Genomic DNA, 17,150 nt, shown 5'->3' with positions numbered 1-17,150 from the left:
AGGGTTGGCGCTCTTCTTAAAGGGGGTCAGAGTGAGGAAGGAATAAGTGGTGTGATTTGTGTTCTAGAAAGATGGCTCTCATGAGTCTGAGGGGGCCCAAGAGGGATAGGAAAAGAGGCCCAGAGCAAATACATGAAAAGGTGGGTCCCGCGGGCACAATCTCCATGCTCACAGAAGGCAGCTTGGCCAAGGTCATCCGTGCCCGAGGCTGGCTCAGGGACTGTGGCATCTTTTAAATGGACCAGACGCCCAGAAATGCCTCCACAGTCTGAGCCGGTGGCCTCACCACAAACCGTCGTTCCAGAACCCAGCTGCTGCACAGACGGGACAGTCCTGAAGTCTTCCGCTGGGGTCTGGTCGTGGGAAGCCCAGGGAGGCAGCAGGACCCCTTCCCCCAGTAGCTGCCCCCCAGTTTGAGCCTGGGGTCAGGACCCTCAGATGACATAAGGGTGAGCACTGGTAGTACCCATCCCTTGTGAGGGACCCCCACGTGACACGGATGAACCTTGGAGGCAAAAGCTACGTGCCACGTACTGTAGGCTCCTATTTAAACGAAATGTCTGGGGGCCACCGGGGTGGCACAGTGGGTTAAGCGTCCGACTTCGGCTCAGGTCACGATCTCGCGGGTCACCCGATCTAACCGGCACTTGCCACAGGTATGAGACCCACAGCCAGCCGGAAGTGACTTGCCCACAGGCACACAGCGGGGTAGCGGAGAACCAGAGCCAACGTGTGCCTATGCCAGACCGCCCCAGCCAGGACCCCAGGCTTCAGGGAATGAGTGGCTTGTGAAGGGCACCTGGGCCCCATCCTGGTTCTGACTGGTTCCTGGATGCCTGAGGGAGCGCGTGCATCAGACGACAATCGCCAGTAAAAACCTGACCCCAGGGGCGCCTGGGTGGCTCAGTCGGTTAAGCGTCCGACTTCAGCTCAGGTCACAATCTCACGGTCCATGAGTTCGAGCCCCGTGTCAGGCTCTGGGCTGCCGGCTCAGAGCCTGGAGCCTGCTTCCGATTCTGTGTCTCCCTCTCTCTCTGCCCCTCCCCCATTCATGCTCTGTCTCTCTCTGTATCAAAAATAAATAAACGTTAAAAAAAAAAAAAAAAAAAAAAACCTGACCCCAGGCAAGGACGAGACTCATGCTTCTTTCCCTTTCCAAGTCTGCTGGACGCTCAGTCCACATGTGCTCCCTCTACACCTTCCATAATCCCTGCTTTCACCTCCTGAGGGCTCCCGTTTGATTTCCAGCCTGCGCGAAGCCAAGGACCCTTTTGGCTGGCCCTGGGGGAGCCCCTCTGGGTGCCCAGACCTGGCCTGCCGGCATCAGAAGAGCCACCGGAAACTCTTTGATCAGATCAGAGCGTTAAATGTATGCCTGATATGGGAACACCCACTTCTCTGTCCGTGCCCTTGGAAGTCAGCCAACACGATGTGCCTGTGACACGAGGCGAGGACCAGGGAGAAGACGCTGTCAATCAAGGTCCCCGCCCCTGCCACCGCCTCTGGCCATCCAAGACCTCTAACAGGACCTGACAAGCTGGTGTGTAGGGCACGGTGCCGTGACACTGACATCTGTCCATCCACATCCAGCAAGACTGCCCTGAGCACACCCCCAACAGTACCACGGCGTCTTACAAGCACAGAGTATTTGCAAGGCGCTTCATCGGCGCTCTGCCCGAAACAGAGTGGAGACTCCCAACCTTTTATCATTGGGAAGGGGCGGGGGGGGGGGGGGGGGTGGAGATGTGTAACTGGCGAGTGTTTGTAACGTACTTATCTTGTGCAGAGTTCTGCCCTCCAGGAGCCGGTAAGGATAGGACTTTCCACAATCACTCAGAATGTAAGGCAGATGTGTGATCGAGTGACACTTGTCATTAGGGCAGGAAGGAGGCTGCAAGGTGGAAGAGACAGGAAGCCTGGGTCTCTGAGCAGGGGCCCCCTCCCCATCCATCAGTGTCTAAAGGTGCCACGACTCGATGAGCCAGAAGTCTCATGCCAATGACCTTCGGACTGCTGGTCTCCTGGGAAGTGTTATAGATCTGAACCCTGATCCCAAGGAAGAGTAGGACAGGATCCCTCTGTCCTGTGGCCTGAGTCAGAGAGGGGGATGGAAAGGCACTGCAGTCAGGGAACAGCCTGCCTTCCAACCCTTCCAACTCCCTCTCCAACTGGGAGAGGGGACTTGGGAAAGTATGTGGGGCTCCAGCTCCTGAGACAGGTACGCACACACCCTGGGCCGGTGAGGGGAAGGCCTTCCTAGCCCGTGGGGTGAACACTGAGCTTCCCCGGGAAATTTGGGCAGGAATGAGTCACGATAGCAACACAGGCAGGGAGCCCAAGGCTGCTGGGTGCACAGTGGGTGCTCAGGAAAGGCTGGCTGTCCCTCGGGATGTCTGTTATTCCACAGTGAGCGGAAGCCATGAATTTGTGATTTATAGTAAGAAATCTTTGTGTACTTGGTTTCGTCCCCAATTCTGGCACAGAGCTTCTAAAACCCTTGCAATTTTCTGTGATGGGAGCAATACAGGTATCTTTTGCCATGTTAATTAGGTGGCTCTGGGACCACACCTAAGGGTGTGGGCTGGCTGCCGACCAGTGGAGCCAACCTTGCGACTAGAGTTGGAGATTTCAGTCCCCACCCCACCCACCCCGCGGTGGAGAGGGGCTGGAAGTTGAATCAATCGTTAATGGCCAATGATTTTTTTTAATATAATTTATTGCCCAATTGGCTAACATACGGTGAGTGCACTGTGCTCTTGGTTTTGAGGGTAGATTCCCATGGTTCATCGTATACATTCAACAGCCAGTGCTCATTCCAACGGGCGCCCTCCTCCATGCCCGTCACCCATTTTTCCCCTCTCCCCCATCCCCATCAACCCTCAGTTTGTTCTCTGTATTTAACAGTCTCTTACGGTTTGCTCCCTCCCTCTCCCTTTGTACCTATTTTTCCCCTTCCCCTCCCCCATGGCCTTCTGTTAAGTTTCTCAAGTTCCGCCTATGAGTGAAAACATACGTTATCTTTCTCTGCCTGACATTTCACTTAGCAGAACACCCTCCAGTTCCATCCACGTTGCTGCAAATGGCCAGATTTCATTCGTTCTCATTGCCAAGTAGTATTCCGTCGTATATATAAACCACATCTTCTTTATCCATTCGTCAGTGGGTGGACATTTAGGCTCTTTCCAGCAACTGGCTATTGTTGAAAGTGCTGCTATAAACATTGGAGTACCAGTGCCCCCATGCATCAGCACTCCTGTATCCCTTGGGTAAACTCCTGGCAGTACTATTGCTGGGTCGTAGGGTAGTTCTATTTTTAATAGTTAATGGCCAGTGACTTAAAAAAAATCAATCAATCCTCTGCAGTGAAGCCGCCATAAATACCCCAAAGGACAACATTCAGCGCTTCAAGGCTGGTGAGCAAGCACAGATTCAGAGAGGGTGGTGTGCCCGGAGAGGGCGCGGAAGCTTTGAGCTCTTCCGGCGTCCGTCTGGCTGTTTCCAAGTTACATCTTTTTATGATGAACCGGCAATACAGTACGTACAATGCTTCTCTGAGCTCTGGGAACCGCTCTGGACAGTTAATGGAACCCAAGGAGGGGCTCGTTAGGGTCCGCAACCTACAGCCACAGCTCAGAAGCCCGGGTGACAGATCTGGGACGTGTGACCGGCATCTCCGAGGGGAGAATGTGGCAGTCTTACAGGACTGAGCCCTTAACCTGTGGGATCTGCAGGGAGATGGTGTTGGAATTGAGTCGAATCGTAGGACATCCAGCTAGTCTCTGAGAATTGCTTGCTGGGGGAGGGAGGGGAGGCAGGGGGGAGAACCACTCACTGGAATTAGGTGCAGAATCTTAGAAGGCCCTTCACTCCACCACCGCTTACGAGGCAGACCAGGCATCTCCACTCCAGGTGCCCACTCAAGGTTGGCCTCCGTGTGGCCAGGTGAGACGTGGACCTCCAATCCCTGTGAGCTGCCAGTGGATGCCAACTGGGGCCCTGCTGTCACAGTGTGGGTTCTTCAGAGAAGCAGAATCAAGAGGATCTATAGATACGTAGAAAAGGGTTCGTCGTGGGGGACTGGCTCACGCACTCATGGAGGCTGAGCGGTCCCTGCTCGTCTCTCTGCCTCCCGCCATCTCTGTCTCTCTCCCTCAATCCGTGTGTGCGTGTGTGTGTGTGTGTGTGTATGTGTGTGTGTGTTTTACCACCTTTCTCCTTATGCCACTCTTTAACCATCACCCCCCCTTTTACACTCGGGGGTTGGATCCAGCCTGCTGCTTCCTGGGGGCCAGTGACTTCATCTCTCCGCTCCCTCACCTGTAAGGGAGAACAAGAGCTACCCCCAGACCCTGAGACCGACTCCATCACCGTTCCCCAGACAGACCCAGCATGTTCCCGCCTGCCCCTTCCTCCTTCACTGCCAGGAACACCTTGCCTGGAGTAGCACCTCAAGCATCTGTCACGCTCCAAGCCCCCCTGCTTCCTTTTCCTTGCTAAGACTAACTCTCCACCTGAGAGGACACTATACATCTGTTCATCCCTCTGCTGTCTGTCACCCGCTGAGAAGGTGAACTTTTCACCACGAGGCCTTTGACTGCCCCGTCCCTTGCTGTATCTCTAGCCCTTCAAACAGTGCCGGGCACACAGCGGGCACCCTACCAATCCCTGTGCGATGGTTGAGTCACGTCTGCAAACGCCCATCGGCAGGTGCTCAGTAAAGACAGAGACAGTGGTGACAACAGTAGTGATGAAAATTCAGTGAAAACTCAAGGGCCTGGGGTGGGGGATGTCCCCAGATGACGGCACCTTCCCCGCAAGTGGGTAAGGAGGAAATCTTCTACTCCCTCCCTAGAGCTGGCCTGACTGGGGCCTCAGAGGGAATCATCCCAAAGGCTTGGTGTTCCAAAGGCCCAAGACCAGAGAGCGACATTTGGGAACAAACTGAGTCCTGAGAAGTAGAATCAGTGGGGAACACACACTGGGTTTGCTACATCTCAGGGTGACAGAGTGCCAGGCTGGAACCATTTGAGGACTCCCCCGGCCGGCCTCCTTGGTCCTCTGGGGCTAGGCCTCCGACACTGCCGGCTCAATACCCCACCCTGTGACGGCCCCAGCTCGGCCTGTGCAGCTGACCCGCGGGGAGGTCACAGAGACTAGTGGAAAGGACTCAATCTCGAAACGGAGAGTCCAGGGGCCCGGCTCTCACCCTGCCTCTGCCAAGCGTCCTCACACGGGCTCTCAAGTCCAGCCAATCACCAGCCACACGCCCCTGTGATGTTTCCTTCTTGCTTTGGCCTCTGCGACATTCATAAATGGGTTTTTTAATTTATTTATTTTGAGAGAGAGAGAGAGAGAGAACGAGAGAGCATGAGCAGGGGAGGGGCAGAGAGAGGGAGAGAGAGAATCTCAAGCAGCCTGGAGCTCAAACGCACAAACCGTGAGATCACGACCTGAGCCGAAAACCAGGAGCCAGACGCTTAACCGACTGAGCCGCGCAGGCGCCCCCAGCCTCCGTGACATCCAGATCCGACGTGCAACCCCTTCTCCCTGCCCCCTCCCCCTGGTAAAGCTATGGGACTTGATAGCCTGGATCCCTGCATGCTGCCCTCATTCTTCTCTTCTATTTTTATTTTGCCTTTTGCCTGATTCACCCCTCTCTTATTCTTTATTTTGGTGGGTGGTTTCTATCTTGTAAGCTGCCTGAGCTACTTGCGGAATGAGACGGGGAACAAGCAAACCAGTAAACAAGGAGAGCTCATAGCAACAGCCAGCATTCACCAGCCGCTTGCTGCGAGATTGACACAACACTAAGCCCGTTCTCCTGCGATCCTTTACCTCATCTTCCCAAAGCCCGTTACAGCAAACCTACCAGAAGACCTACGATCAAATCCTTTTTTTGTAGATCGAGAAGCAAGACCACAGAGTTTAACCTTGATCAGCCGCCCACGGCCCCCCGGGTGAGACCGTTAGCACACTGCAGATCAGGTCTGGAGAAAACGAATCTGGCTGTGCCCCGTCCTCCACACCGTCCCGTTTGCATGATCTGAGTCGCACGCTAGGGCCCTGCCCCGTCTCACCGACGCCGGGCCCTCTGAGGTACAGCACGCTGTGCGTGCGTGGCCTCCTATCTCCATACGCTGCACCCGCCAGGGCCTCGGAGCCGCCAGAGCAGGTGCCGGACATGGATGGGGACCACTGAGCAGGAGCCGGGGCCCAGGCCTCCCGTACTTCCCACTGGAAGCAAGGTGATCACGGTCCACTCGTCCCAGACCCAGAAAAGCCCCTAAGCCCCTACGAAAGCGTCAAGTGCCTTCACGTGACTGATTTCCAGGGCCAACCTCCACTTTTCCACAGCGCCAGCTTCCCTTCCACGCGGACTGAAGGTCCGTCCGTACGGCAAGTAATCGAATCTGCGTGGGGACTGTGTTTGTGGGTGCCCCGGGCTCCCCACACCCTCCCAGGAGGCCCACCCCCCCCCATCTTGCATGCATCCACGCTCACGCACGCGGACACACGCAGACAGCACACGTGAACGCACACACGTGCACACACACCACCCACATACACGTCCCCCCTTTGACTCCTTCCCTGGAGCTGAACCATCGGGCCACAAAGACTCGGGCGCGTACAAGCTTCTAACTGGTCTGCCGAAACTCGCACGGGGAGCTCAGGCCGTATGGAAATCAGATTGAGTCCTGGAACACACGTGGGGAGAAAACACACACAGGTCATGTCTACGCGGTACCAGAGACCGTTTTCACTGGTACATGGAATCCTTAGCTGGAAATCCGTCAGAAAATACACGATGCTGGGCGGAACATTCCAGATACGCTCAAATCCCTGCCGGCTGGTGTGCAGATGTGAGTAGCAGACAAGTCAGCAGGAAGGTGGGCTTCTTTTACTCGGGTGTGGACTGGGGCCGGAGCAGAGACTGAATCAGATCTGGGGGGCGGGGGGAGGGGGTGTCTCTGCTATTCTCCAGACAACTGGCCCCTTGTCTGAGGGGCCAGACAGATGAGGATACTGACTCACAGAGGCCCACTGTCCACCGTCTGCCAGCTTGAGGCAGGCAGGTCAGTCTGGAGCCTCCCCAGAACCCAGGATCCCCATACCTCTGAGGACTTCTGGAATTTTCTTTCAGGCTGAGAGACCCCAGGTGCCCTCCTCACTCTTTTCCTTCCCAGGCTAATCGAGCCTGACACCCACATAAGAGCAGAGAAGAGGCACCCTCTCCGGAGAAGAGCCCTGGGCTGGGTGATCTGCTCCCATATCGGGCCCTTGGTTTCCCATCTGTAAAATGGGAGGGTTGGACAGGTTCCCTTCCAGCTCTGCTGCCCCCTGACCCTACTCCACCCCACGGAGCCATCACGGCTGTGACACTCACGAAGTCTGCCCTCTGTTGCCTTTATGTCCCCCCTTCTGAGAAATTGTTTCTCTAGCTTCCTCCCGTCCCACAGAAAAGCCCGAAGTTCTAGCACTATCCCAGCCTCTTGGTCTTGGGGAAAAGAGCGTTAGGAAAAATAGCTCACAAACTCTAAGAAACCAGAGCCCCGGAGCGCCTGGGTGGCTCAGTCAGTTAAGCGTCTGATTTCGGCTCAGGTCATTTCACGGTTTCGTGAGTTTGAGCCCCCCCTCAGGCTCTGTGCACTGACCGCACAGAGCCTGCTTGGGATCCTCTCTTTCTCTCTCTCTCTCTCTCTCTCTCTCTCTCTCTCTGCCCCTCCCCTGCTTGCACTCTCTCTAAGTAAGTAAGTAAGTACATAAATAAGTAAGAAACCAGAGCCCAAAGAGGCCCGGCATGCTGAGCCCAACAGAGTGACAGGAAACGGTTAAGTCCAACCCCCAAACCCCGTCATCTGACTCCCAGCTCAGCACCCTCCCCGAGTCACCTCCGCTGCCTCTGGGGCAGATCCTCACAGGGCTGAGATGGGCACACACTCAGCCTGTCCTCATCCCAGCCCCCTGGGACCATGGGTCTGGCACACGCACCTGTTCCCGAATGTTCACTAAATGAAGAAAACGAGCCCTGTGTGGGAGACACCCCCGTGCACGGACTCGGCCAAGTCTCGGCCAGCCCTCGGCGCCATGCCTGCCCCGGTGGGACCCATGCCTCGTGAACTTAGTCCACCCTCCGGGGGCACCATCCAGGGCCTCAGCTCACGGCACCACACCCCTCTCCACTCCCGACGGGGGCTACCCTGTCACCATGGGGCACAAGACGCTCCAGACCCACACCCTTGTTACCCGTCCTGAGCTTCTCACCCCATCCCCTCTCCCCGCTGCCCCACCACCCTGAGCTGTTGCCCTCACCACCGGGCCTTTGCACAGGCTGTGCCGTCTGCAGGGAGTGCCCTCTCCCCTCCTCTAGAAAGCCCCCAACCCCCAGTGTGAGTTCACTGCTCTTCCCCCATGAGCTCCGGGAGCACTTTGCACTGGGCTCTGAGAGAAAGCATCTTTCAGCAGGTTGTTTGTCAGCCACTGGTTCCTCTGGGTCCCTGCAGGACCATGGGCTCCCCTCCTGAGGTCAGTGAGACACCCAGCCTCAGTCCCCACAGCAGCCCCTCCAACTTGCCTCTCTACCTCACTGCTTTTTTCTCAGTGTTTCCCACTCCACTCTGAGACCCCGAGCGAGAGGAACCCGCTCCCCAGTATCCAGAACACAGCCTGGCCACGAGGTGCCCATCAACACTGTTGACTATTTTTATTAGAATCGTTATTTTCACATCTCGAAGAAAAAGAAGAGGGACCAGGTGCTTCCTTTTCTAGCCGAACACATTTAGCTCATTTTTCTCCAGTCCATCTCTAGGCTAAGGGAAGGCATTTCCAAACCCGCCCCCAGGGATAAAGGAAAGGTTGTGACCTCAGAAAGAAAGGGTCATCCATGTCAAATGTTCTATAAGAGGAGAGAAGCAAATCAGGTTATCACCCACACGGGGACAAAAACCAGAAACAGAGCCATCCCCACCCCAAAAGCAGCTGAGGGGATGCCTGGGTGGCTCAGTCAATTAAGCGTCCCACTCGACTTCAGCTCAGGTCACGATCTCGCAGTTTGTGAGTTCAAGCCCCGCATCGGGCTCTGTGCTGACAACTACTTGGAACCTGCTTGGGATTCTCTGTCTCCTCTCTCTCTGCCCCTCCCTGATTCATGTTCTCTCTCTCTCTCTCTCTCTCTCTCTCTCTCTCTCTCTCTCCCAACAGTAAATAAACTTTAAAGAAAAAAAAGGCAGCTGAGAAGGCAGGTCCCCCACTCGTGGACATGCCTGTCACCCAAAGCCAGACCAGCCATCAGAGCCCTCCCTTTGGTGGAAACGAAACAGACCCCGGGCAATGTTCTCCCAGTGTGGCCAAGCCACAGCTCAAAAGGGATGGCTCCCACCCATGGAGCCGCTTTCCGGACAAAAAGGAAGACCACACCGGGGCATGGAGAACTCCCCGGCAAAGCTAAAGGATTTCCAGGGAGCCGGATGTCTTCCCCAGACGCTGCTTGGGGGTCGGGCAGGTGTGAGCAAGCCTGCTCCTCTGCAGGCAGGGATCTCAGCCCCGGAACCCTGCCAGCCCAGAGCCCTGGCATCCTCGGGCTGGAACAGGGGCCCTGCTGGCCCTGCGGGGTCCTGCCTGGAACATCTGTTCCAACACAGTGTGAGGCATGTGACCACGAGACCCCTATTAGCGCGAACGGTTCAGCAGGAATGTGCCGTCACCTTCCTATCACAGCCAAGAGCAGGAGCGCCAGGCCACTGAAAGTCATCGCCAAATATGCTGCCACATTCGCCCGTGCACGTGCGCCTGGAAGGGAGGTAGTTAACGCCCAGTGGGGCAAAAGTGGGCACGTGCTTCCCCTTCCTCTCCCAAGGACTGTCTGAAGCAACAGCCGACAGCCGCTGGGACGCCTGTCCCCTCCGCCGCCCAGCCCTCCCACCCCACATCAAGAACAGGCCTCCACAGGGGCACCTGGGTGGCGCAGTCGGTTAGCGCCCAACTCTTGCTTTCAGCTCAGGTCACGATCTTCCGGGTTCGTGGGTTCGAGCCCCGCATCGGGCTCCGTGCTGACATTGCGGAGCCTGCTCGGGATTCTCTGTCTCCCTCTCTCTCTCTCTGCCCCTCCCCCACTCACGCTGTCTCCGTCTGCCTCAAAATAAATAAGTAAACTTAAAAAAGAACAGGCGTCAGCCATGCTGCACCCCCAGCAGCGGCCACCGCAGCCGCCTCCACAAGCAGGCCCTGCCCTCCCGGCTCCCTCTCTGCCTTGTCCCTCTCTTGCTCCCTGGGACCCCACTTTCCGCTAAAAAGGAGACCCCTGCTCTCCCGAGCAGCTCTGCACTCACGGGACATTGACTGCGCCCCTGTTGCACACCAGGCGCTGTGCCGGGCACCGTGAGGGCCAGGAGCCACAGCATCCAGCCCCCCTCCTCTCTAGGGGCTGGCGGACCCAGGGGAGAGCAGACACACAGAGAAATGGTGACGAGGAGGCTGGTTACACCCAGTTCATCCTTTCCTGCTAGATTTTCCATCTGGGTAATAACAAAGCCTATTGAACATACGCAGCTGGAGCGGAGAGGCTTCTGCAGACCCAGGGTCGGCCTCCCTGCCTCCCTGCCCGCCCCACGTGGCTCCCCCCGGGGGCTGCGATTTAGGGCCCAGAAAGGCCCATGGCATCACCTGATCACCCATCCAGACTCCTCTTCCCAAGGACAATGACATCATTTTGTAGAAATGTCTTTGGGATAAGGAACAGCTGGGGGAGCAGGAACAGAGACTCTGCCTCAGCTTTTCCATCTACGAAATGGGTAGACGGTAGCTAATAATCATAACTTCCTGCCCCAAGTTAAAAATGAGATCACGCATGACGTATTTAGCCCAGGACCTAGTACGCAGCAAGTGCTCAATAAATACTTATCGTCATCATTTGCCTGTTTGTTCCCCGAGCACACACATGTGCAAACGCACACATACAGCAGCGAATCAGATTGTGCATCCCCATGAAAATCAAGTCTCCACTCTCTCACAGGCCCTGCATAAGCTGGGCCCTGCCGTCTCTCTGACTTCATGAGGGGACACTCCCCCATCAACTGTGCTCCAGCCATGCTGGCCTTCTCACACGCCAGGCTCCCCTCCACCCCAGGACCTTTGCACTTGCTGTTCCGTGTGCTTCCCCCAGATGGCCGGCCAGCTTGTCATCCATCAGGTCACAGCCGGCAGAGACTATCTTCCCGCCCACCTGCTTCTCCTCTTCCCTCTCCAGGGCCCCATCCTCATTTTGTTCATTTTATTCCCCCTTGGAACAACCCCACCATCTGAAACACGCCGGTTCATTTACCCGTCTACTTGTCTCGTGCTGCCTCCCCACTTGGCTACCAACCCTTCGGGAGCTGACCCAGTGTCCATCTACACAGCAGGCCCTCCGTAAATGTGGCTGTGTATGCAGACGGACAGGGTGCCGCTGGGCTGCTCTGTCTGGATTAGCAGGGCAGACAGTGAGCCCTTCTGGAACAGAGAGAAACAGGCGCCACCTCCCCATCCTGCCCCTCTGGGCTGAGCTGCTGGAGAGGTGGTGGCGAAGGGGAGGGAGGCGTGAGGGGAAATGGGAGGCCTGGGTCTCCAACACACATACACACACACACACACACACACTCGCTCTGAGAGCCCTGCAATCAGGTGCCTGGGAGCGGAGCCCTTCATGACCAGGTCAGGCAGTGGGCAGAAGGGCTCTGGAGGGGCCATCTCAGCCCCAAGGAGGAGGGTTAAGCCAAAAAAACCACTGCCTCTCCCACTGCCCAGCTGCACAGGGACGCCCCTATCCAGTCCATCACTTATTCTTTCGACCGCGGATGTGCCAGAAAGATCTTCGCCTTCCAAGGCTCCTGTTCCCAGCCGAGCCCCGACGGGTCACTCCGGCCCGCCAAAGCTTCGGGGGTCCCGAACTATCATCGCTCCACAGACCACGGCGAACTACACCTTGGGCTGTGCCTGCGCCCTGCCCCACGGTCTGCACGTGCAGCCACGTTTAACGCTGCCCCACATCCTGGTGGTGGGGACAGAAGCAAGGGCTGCAGGGACGGGGATGTGGCTGATAGCTGCTGCCCGGCTCAGGGACAGCAGACCCTCGCTCCCGCCCCACCGTGGGACACGGCAGGCGCGCAGGCCGGGGTCTTCCCGGGAGCCGAGCACAGGGAGCCTGCAGACCTTTTCCACGAATCAAGAGAGACACCTGGTGGCTGTCAGGAGCGCCCCCAGTAATCTGCTCAGCCTGCTGGTGACTCAGCCTGGCCTTTTGGTCCTCGGCCCTGGCCCAGCTGCCTCCAGTCCCCAGCCTGCCACCCCCAACCCCTTCCCAGGGGCCAGCTGTCTTCCCGAACGACTTCAGAAGGCCTGCCACGCTGGCGGGATCTCAGCTCTGGGACCCCAAACCCCGTGGAGCCCTGGTGTCCTCAAGTGAAAACGGTGGTCCTGCCACAGAGGGCACTCTTACTAGAAGAATGAGGTCAATAAATGTCTTTCTTTTTTTTAAGCTTATTTCTTTCTTTTGAGCGAGCGAGAGGAAGAACCCCAAGCAGGCTCCGAACTGTCAGTGCAGAGCCAGAGGCGGGGCTCAAACTCACCAACTGTGACATCACGACCTGAACCAAAATCAAGAATCAGATGCGCTTAACCAGCTGAGCCACCCAGGTGCCCCTAAATAAATATCCTACTAGTAGAATTTCCCCTGCCAGGAACCCCTCAGAAGCCTGGCCCTGAGTCCAGGAGGCCCTGCCCACCCCCGTGAGCCCAGGAGGGTCACCTCTCCAGCTCCCTCCCCCAGAAATGCAGCTCCCTATCATGAAACTCCAGGTTGGGATAGGGCAGGTCCTTGGTTCTTCATGTCTGACTGGACTGGAACATTCTTGACATTTCTCCCAGCATGGCCTGACACCATGAATTCATTTTTTTTTTTAAGAGAATGAAGACTTTTAGTGCATGGACACAAATGCTGGGTCCCGCAGACACTTTTTATTGTTTTAAATTCAGGGTGGGGTTGTTATGTTTACTTATTTTGAGAGAGAGAGAGAGAGAGAGCGAGCACAAGCGGGCCCCACACTGTCAGTGCAGAGGCCAGCTCGAGGCTCGATCTCAGGAACCATGAGATCATGACCTGAGCCGAAATAAAGAGTCGGACGCTTCACCCACTAAGCCATCCAGGCGCCCCAGGCTGGTTTTTTCAATCGTGGCAAAATACACATAACATAAAATGTAGCACCTTAACCATCTTCCAGTGCCTAGTTCAGTGGCATTAATCCATTCGCGCTGTTGTGCCCCCGTAAACACCCTCCGTCCCCAGGACTTTTTCGTCTTCGCAAACAGAAACCCTGTCCGTATTCACCGTTCACCCCCCACCCTCCCTCCTGGTCCCCCCACCCCCACCACTCTGCTTTCTGTCTCCAAGAATTTGACTACTGAAACCGTGAATTAAGTTGCGCACATTCGATGGGGATGGGATTTTTCCAGTCCCTCCGCCCGGTCACGTTCTGTCCCCAGCACCCGGCACTGCCTGCCCGGGAGAACGGTGCACACAACTGGAGGCCCGGTTGTCCTCTCGGAGCCGAGTCTGGAACCAGTGAGGAAACCGCTCACCAGTCATGACGCAAAACGTTCACGCACGTCCACGATCGTGATGTCGCTGTTCGAAAACATTTGGGGAGCTAGGAGGGCAGGGGTATTTATTTAGTTGGGGAAATGAAGGAGACTTCCCCGAGGAAGTCTCTTGTGGACCGAACCCTCTGGAAAGAGGAAGAGGGTCGGAAGACGGAGGCAGAACCAAGAGGTATTGGCCTCTCGTTACTGCTGTAGCAAGTTCCTACCAGGGCAATGGCTGAAAACCGTGGGGACCTGTCCCTCCTCCGGTTCTGGAGGTCAGAGGTCCTAAAATCGAGAGGTTAGCGGGGCTGGCTCCTTCTGGAGGCTCTAGAGGAGAACACATTTCCTCGGCATGGCCAGCTTCTAGAGGCTACCTCCACTCCTTGGCTCATGGCACCTCCTGTGTCTTGAAAACCAGTTCAGTGTAGCTTCTCTCTCTCTCTCTCTCTACCCCCCACCCCCACCCCATCATCACATCTCTTACTCTGTCTCCAATAATCCTGTTTCCTTCCTTCCTTACAAAGGACCCCTGTGGCTACTTTGAGCCCACGTGAATGACCCCCTATCCATCCCAGGGAATGTGATAGCCACCACGGTGTGGCGAGGTCGCATTTAATCCTCCTGTGACCTTAGAAAGTGAGCCGTGCAGTGGTCACCCCGCTTCTCACGTGGACAGAGCACAGGAAGCAGGCACTCAGCGCCGTGCCTGCCCCGTGGTGAGACCTCAGCAGACGGCGGTGGGGAGGGTGATGCGGCAGCAAAGGCGGTCCCCCGTTGTAGGTGTGCCCCCTCCTTCCATCCACTAGCCTCCCCCCCAACAGCAGGGCGACGAGCCATCCCCACCCCGACCACTCGCCAGCTTCCTCCCGCCCCACAGCCCAGCCCTCTCCTGAGCCTCCAGCCTCCAGATTCCAAGCCAATCATCCCAAAGCGGCACCAGCTTCCACTGGAATGTATGGAAACCCAACGAATTCGTGATGCCCCCCTACCCGCTGAATCAGAAACGCGGGGGGTGGAGCTGCACTCCAGGTTTAACAGGCTCTCTGGGCGGTTCTGATGCTGCTCAAATAAGAAGCTGCTTCCTCTTCGGGCCCCTTCTTACCCTCCCGACCCAGAGCTCAGCTGGGCTCCTTCAGGGCCGACCTCTTGTGTCTCCACTCGTCCACGGTCAGACTCCTCCCGCTACTGGGCCTCGAGGAAGGCCCTCACCACTGCACCCCACAGGGCCTTTGCACAGACCTCGTAGGGGCAGGCGATGTCCTCTAGCTTCTCTCTGGCCTGGGAGCAGGAGCAAGACCTTGGCCTAGCTAGCACTCTCCCCAGCACTCTGTGCGTGTGTGCATGCGAACGTGTGTGCACGTGAACGTGTGTGCACGTGTGTGCGTGTGGGAGCGCGTGCACGTGAGCATGGATGCGTGTGCGCCTGTATACGTGTGTGTGGTGTGTGCACGTGTGTGCATGCATGTGCACGCGTCCCCCCCACACACACACTCCAGGCTGCAAACTGCTCCAGGGCAGGGAGCGAGTCCCAGCAGCGGACCCAAGCAGCGGACCCAAGCAGCGGACCCAACAGAGAACGGATGCTAGTCGGCCAGACGTTAAGCACAGGCGACGCAAACGAGGCGACCTGGATGTCACCGACCCACTCGTGCGGGATTCCGGGTACGCTCTAGGGACGGAGAAGGGGCACTGACCTTCCTCACCACCGCGGTGGCCCCTTCTTGGGTGGCTTTGGAGGCCACGGCACGGCTGACGGGCGAAGAGGAGGGCGGGCTCCGTCCGTCCTCGGCGCTGGGACGGGGCGGCCACGGGCGCCATCCCGCGCCGGAGCCACGACGCTGCCGCCTGCGAGAGCTGCCCGAGCAGCGAGCGGCCCGGGCTTCTTCGGTGGCGCTCCACCCGTGCTCCACGCGGCCCGAGCGTGTCCGCGGAGGGGCGGGGCGGGCCCCAGAGAGGGTGGCCTCCAAGCCCCCACCCGCCCGGGCCTTGCGTCCTCCACAGCATCCCTGCGTGTCCCGGGAACCGGTTCCAGAGCCAGAAGGGGCGCCCCACCGAGCAGGGGCAGCAAGGGCGAAGCCGCCGCGTGTGCTGCCCGGGCCACGCTCCGTGGACTCCCCTCCCCACCCCACCCCTGCAGGGGCTTCTCGGAGGGCCCCATCACGTTCCAGGTGCTTCTGGTTATTGCAGTCCGGTCCCGGCACCGCTCGTCTTCTCCTCTTCCCGCCAAGGGCCTCGAGGCGGGGCCGGAGGGCGCTCTTCTGGGTGCTTCCACGGCCCTGGCCCCTCTGCCGTGTTTGGGGTGCCAAGAAGGAGCGGTTGCCTTGGTAACGAGCAGCCCCCCGCCGGCGGGTCCCGCTCGGATGTGGTCTTCCTCCTTCGTGGCGGTCCCTGCCAAGGCGGCGCAGGCGTCGGTCAGGACGAGGAACGGCCGCCGCCGCCACCAGGCCCCTCAGCGGCGTCCCCCACCCCCCTCCCCCCACCACGCCCCGGGCTGGTGCGCATGCGCCGTGAGCACGCGCCGTCCTCCGACCTTCCGGGTGCGGCTCCGGCAGAAGCCAAGAGACCAAGAGACGGAGCAGGCACAGCCACCGGGCATGGCCTCGGCCCAGAAGTGACTCAGTCACCCGGCCGGAATTAGTCAATGGCCCCAACTGAACTTGAGGGAACGCTAGAAGCGGCTCGTAGACTGCGGAGCGACCCCTGTGTTTACCCAGGGTGCGCGGCGGTATAAGTAAAGCTGCACGCAGCCTGCTCCATGCTGGGGGCAGCCACAGAGAGAGGGACAGCCAGTGGGCGATGCTCCCAGCCCCTCGCACACCCAGGCTCGAGTCCTCCTCCACCTTCTGCCCGTGCAGCTAGCCACGGAATCCCTGGGGTCTCCTCCCAGAGCCGCAGAGAACTGGGGGGGGGGGGGGGGGGGGGGGGGTCTCACCCCTGCAGAATTCCCTACACCGGAAGGTCCGCAGCCACGTCAATTTTTCCCAATAAACCCACCAGCCCATTGCAGGCCAGTCTGATGGCAGGGCCAGAGCCCACGAGCTGACTCACAGCTTAGCAAGGGCAGGAGGGCGCCCCCCGCCCCACCGCCGCCCCCAACCTCCTCCAGTGAGCCTTTCCTGCTCTCTCACTCGCTGCTGCTCCGGGGACAGGGGAGGGAAATGCCGCAGGGAGGCCCTGGAGAAAGCCCTTTACCGCAGGTTATGCCCCTCCCCTTCCCCTCCACCGTCACATGCCATAGACCCAAGGAGGGGCGGGAAGCAAAGACTGCATACCTTGGAGATACTGCCGGTTTGGGTGCAGACCATTATGATAAAGCAAATATGGCAATAAAACAGGTCAAGTGGCTTTTTTGCCTTCCCAGTGCGTGTAAAAGTTATGTTTACACTAAACTGTAGCCTATTAAGTCTGCAATAGCATTATGTCTAGAAAAACAATGGACAGATCTTAATTTAAAAAATACTTTGTGGGGCGCCTGCGTGGCTCAGCCCCCTAAGCATCCAACCCTTGGTTTTGGCTCAGGTCATGACCTCACCACTCAT

At 57.8% G+C, this 17,150-nt stretch overlaps 1 protein-coding gene across 1 annotated transcript in view; it reads right to left on the bottom strand.

Annotated features, from left to right (window-relative positions):
* The window catches only part of LOC131501584 (serine/arginine repetitive matrix protein 3-like), a 108,047-nt gene extending 91,131 nt beyond the window's left edge, over window positions 1–16,916 (bottom strand). Inside the window, exons 1-2 of the mRNA XM_058711895.1 lie at window positions 16,884–16,916; window positions 15,306–16,154 (exon numbers count right to left, since the gene is read on the bottom strand). Coding sequence (XP_058567878.1) covers window positions 15,306–16,154; window positions 16,884–16,916 — 882 coding nt within the window. The remainder of the gene's footprint in view (window positions 1–15,305; window positions 16,155–16,883) is intronic.
* Between the last annotated feature and the right edge of the window lie 234 nt (window positions 16,917–17,150).

Source organism: Neofelis nebulosa, chromosome 18 (genome assembly GCF_028018385.1).
Source record: "Neofelis nebulosa isolate mNeoNeb1 chromosome 18, mNeoNeb1.pri, whole genome shotgun sequence".
Lineage (NCBI taxonomy): Eukaryota > Metazoa > Chordata > Mammalia > Carnivora > Felidae > Neofelis > Neofelis nebulosa.
The sequence above is the reverse complement of the archived record's forward strand: the minus strand, read 5'-3'. Positions and strand labels throughout refer to the sequence as shown.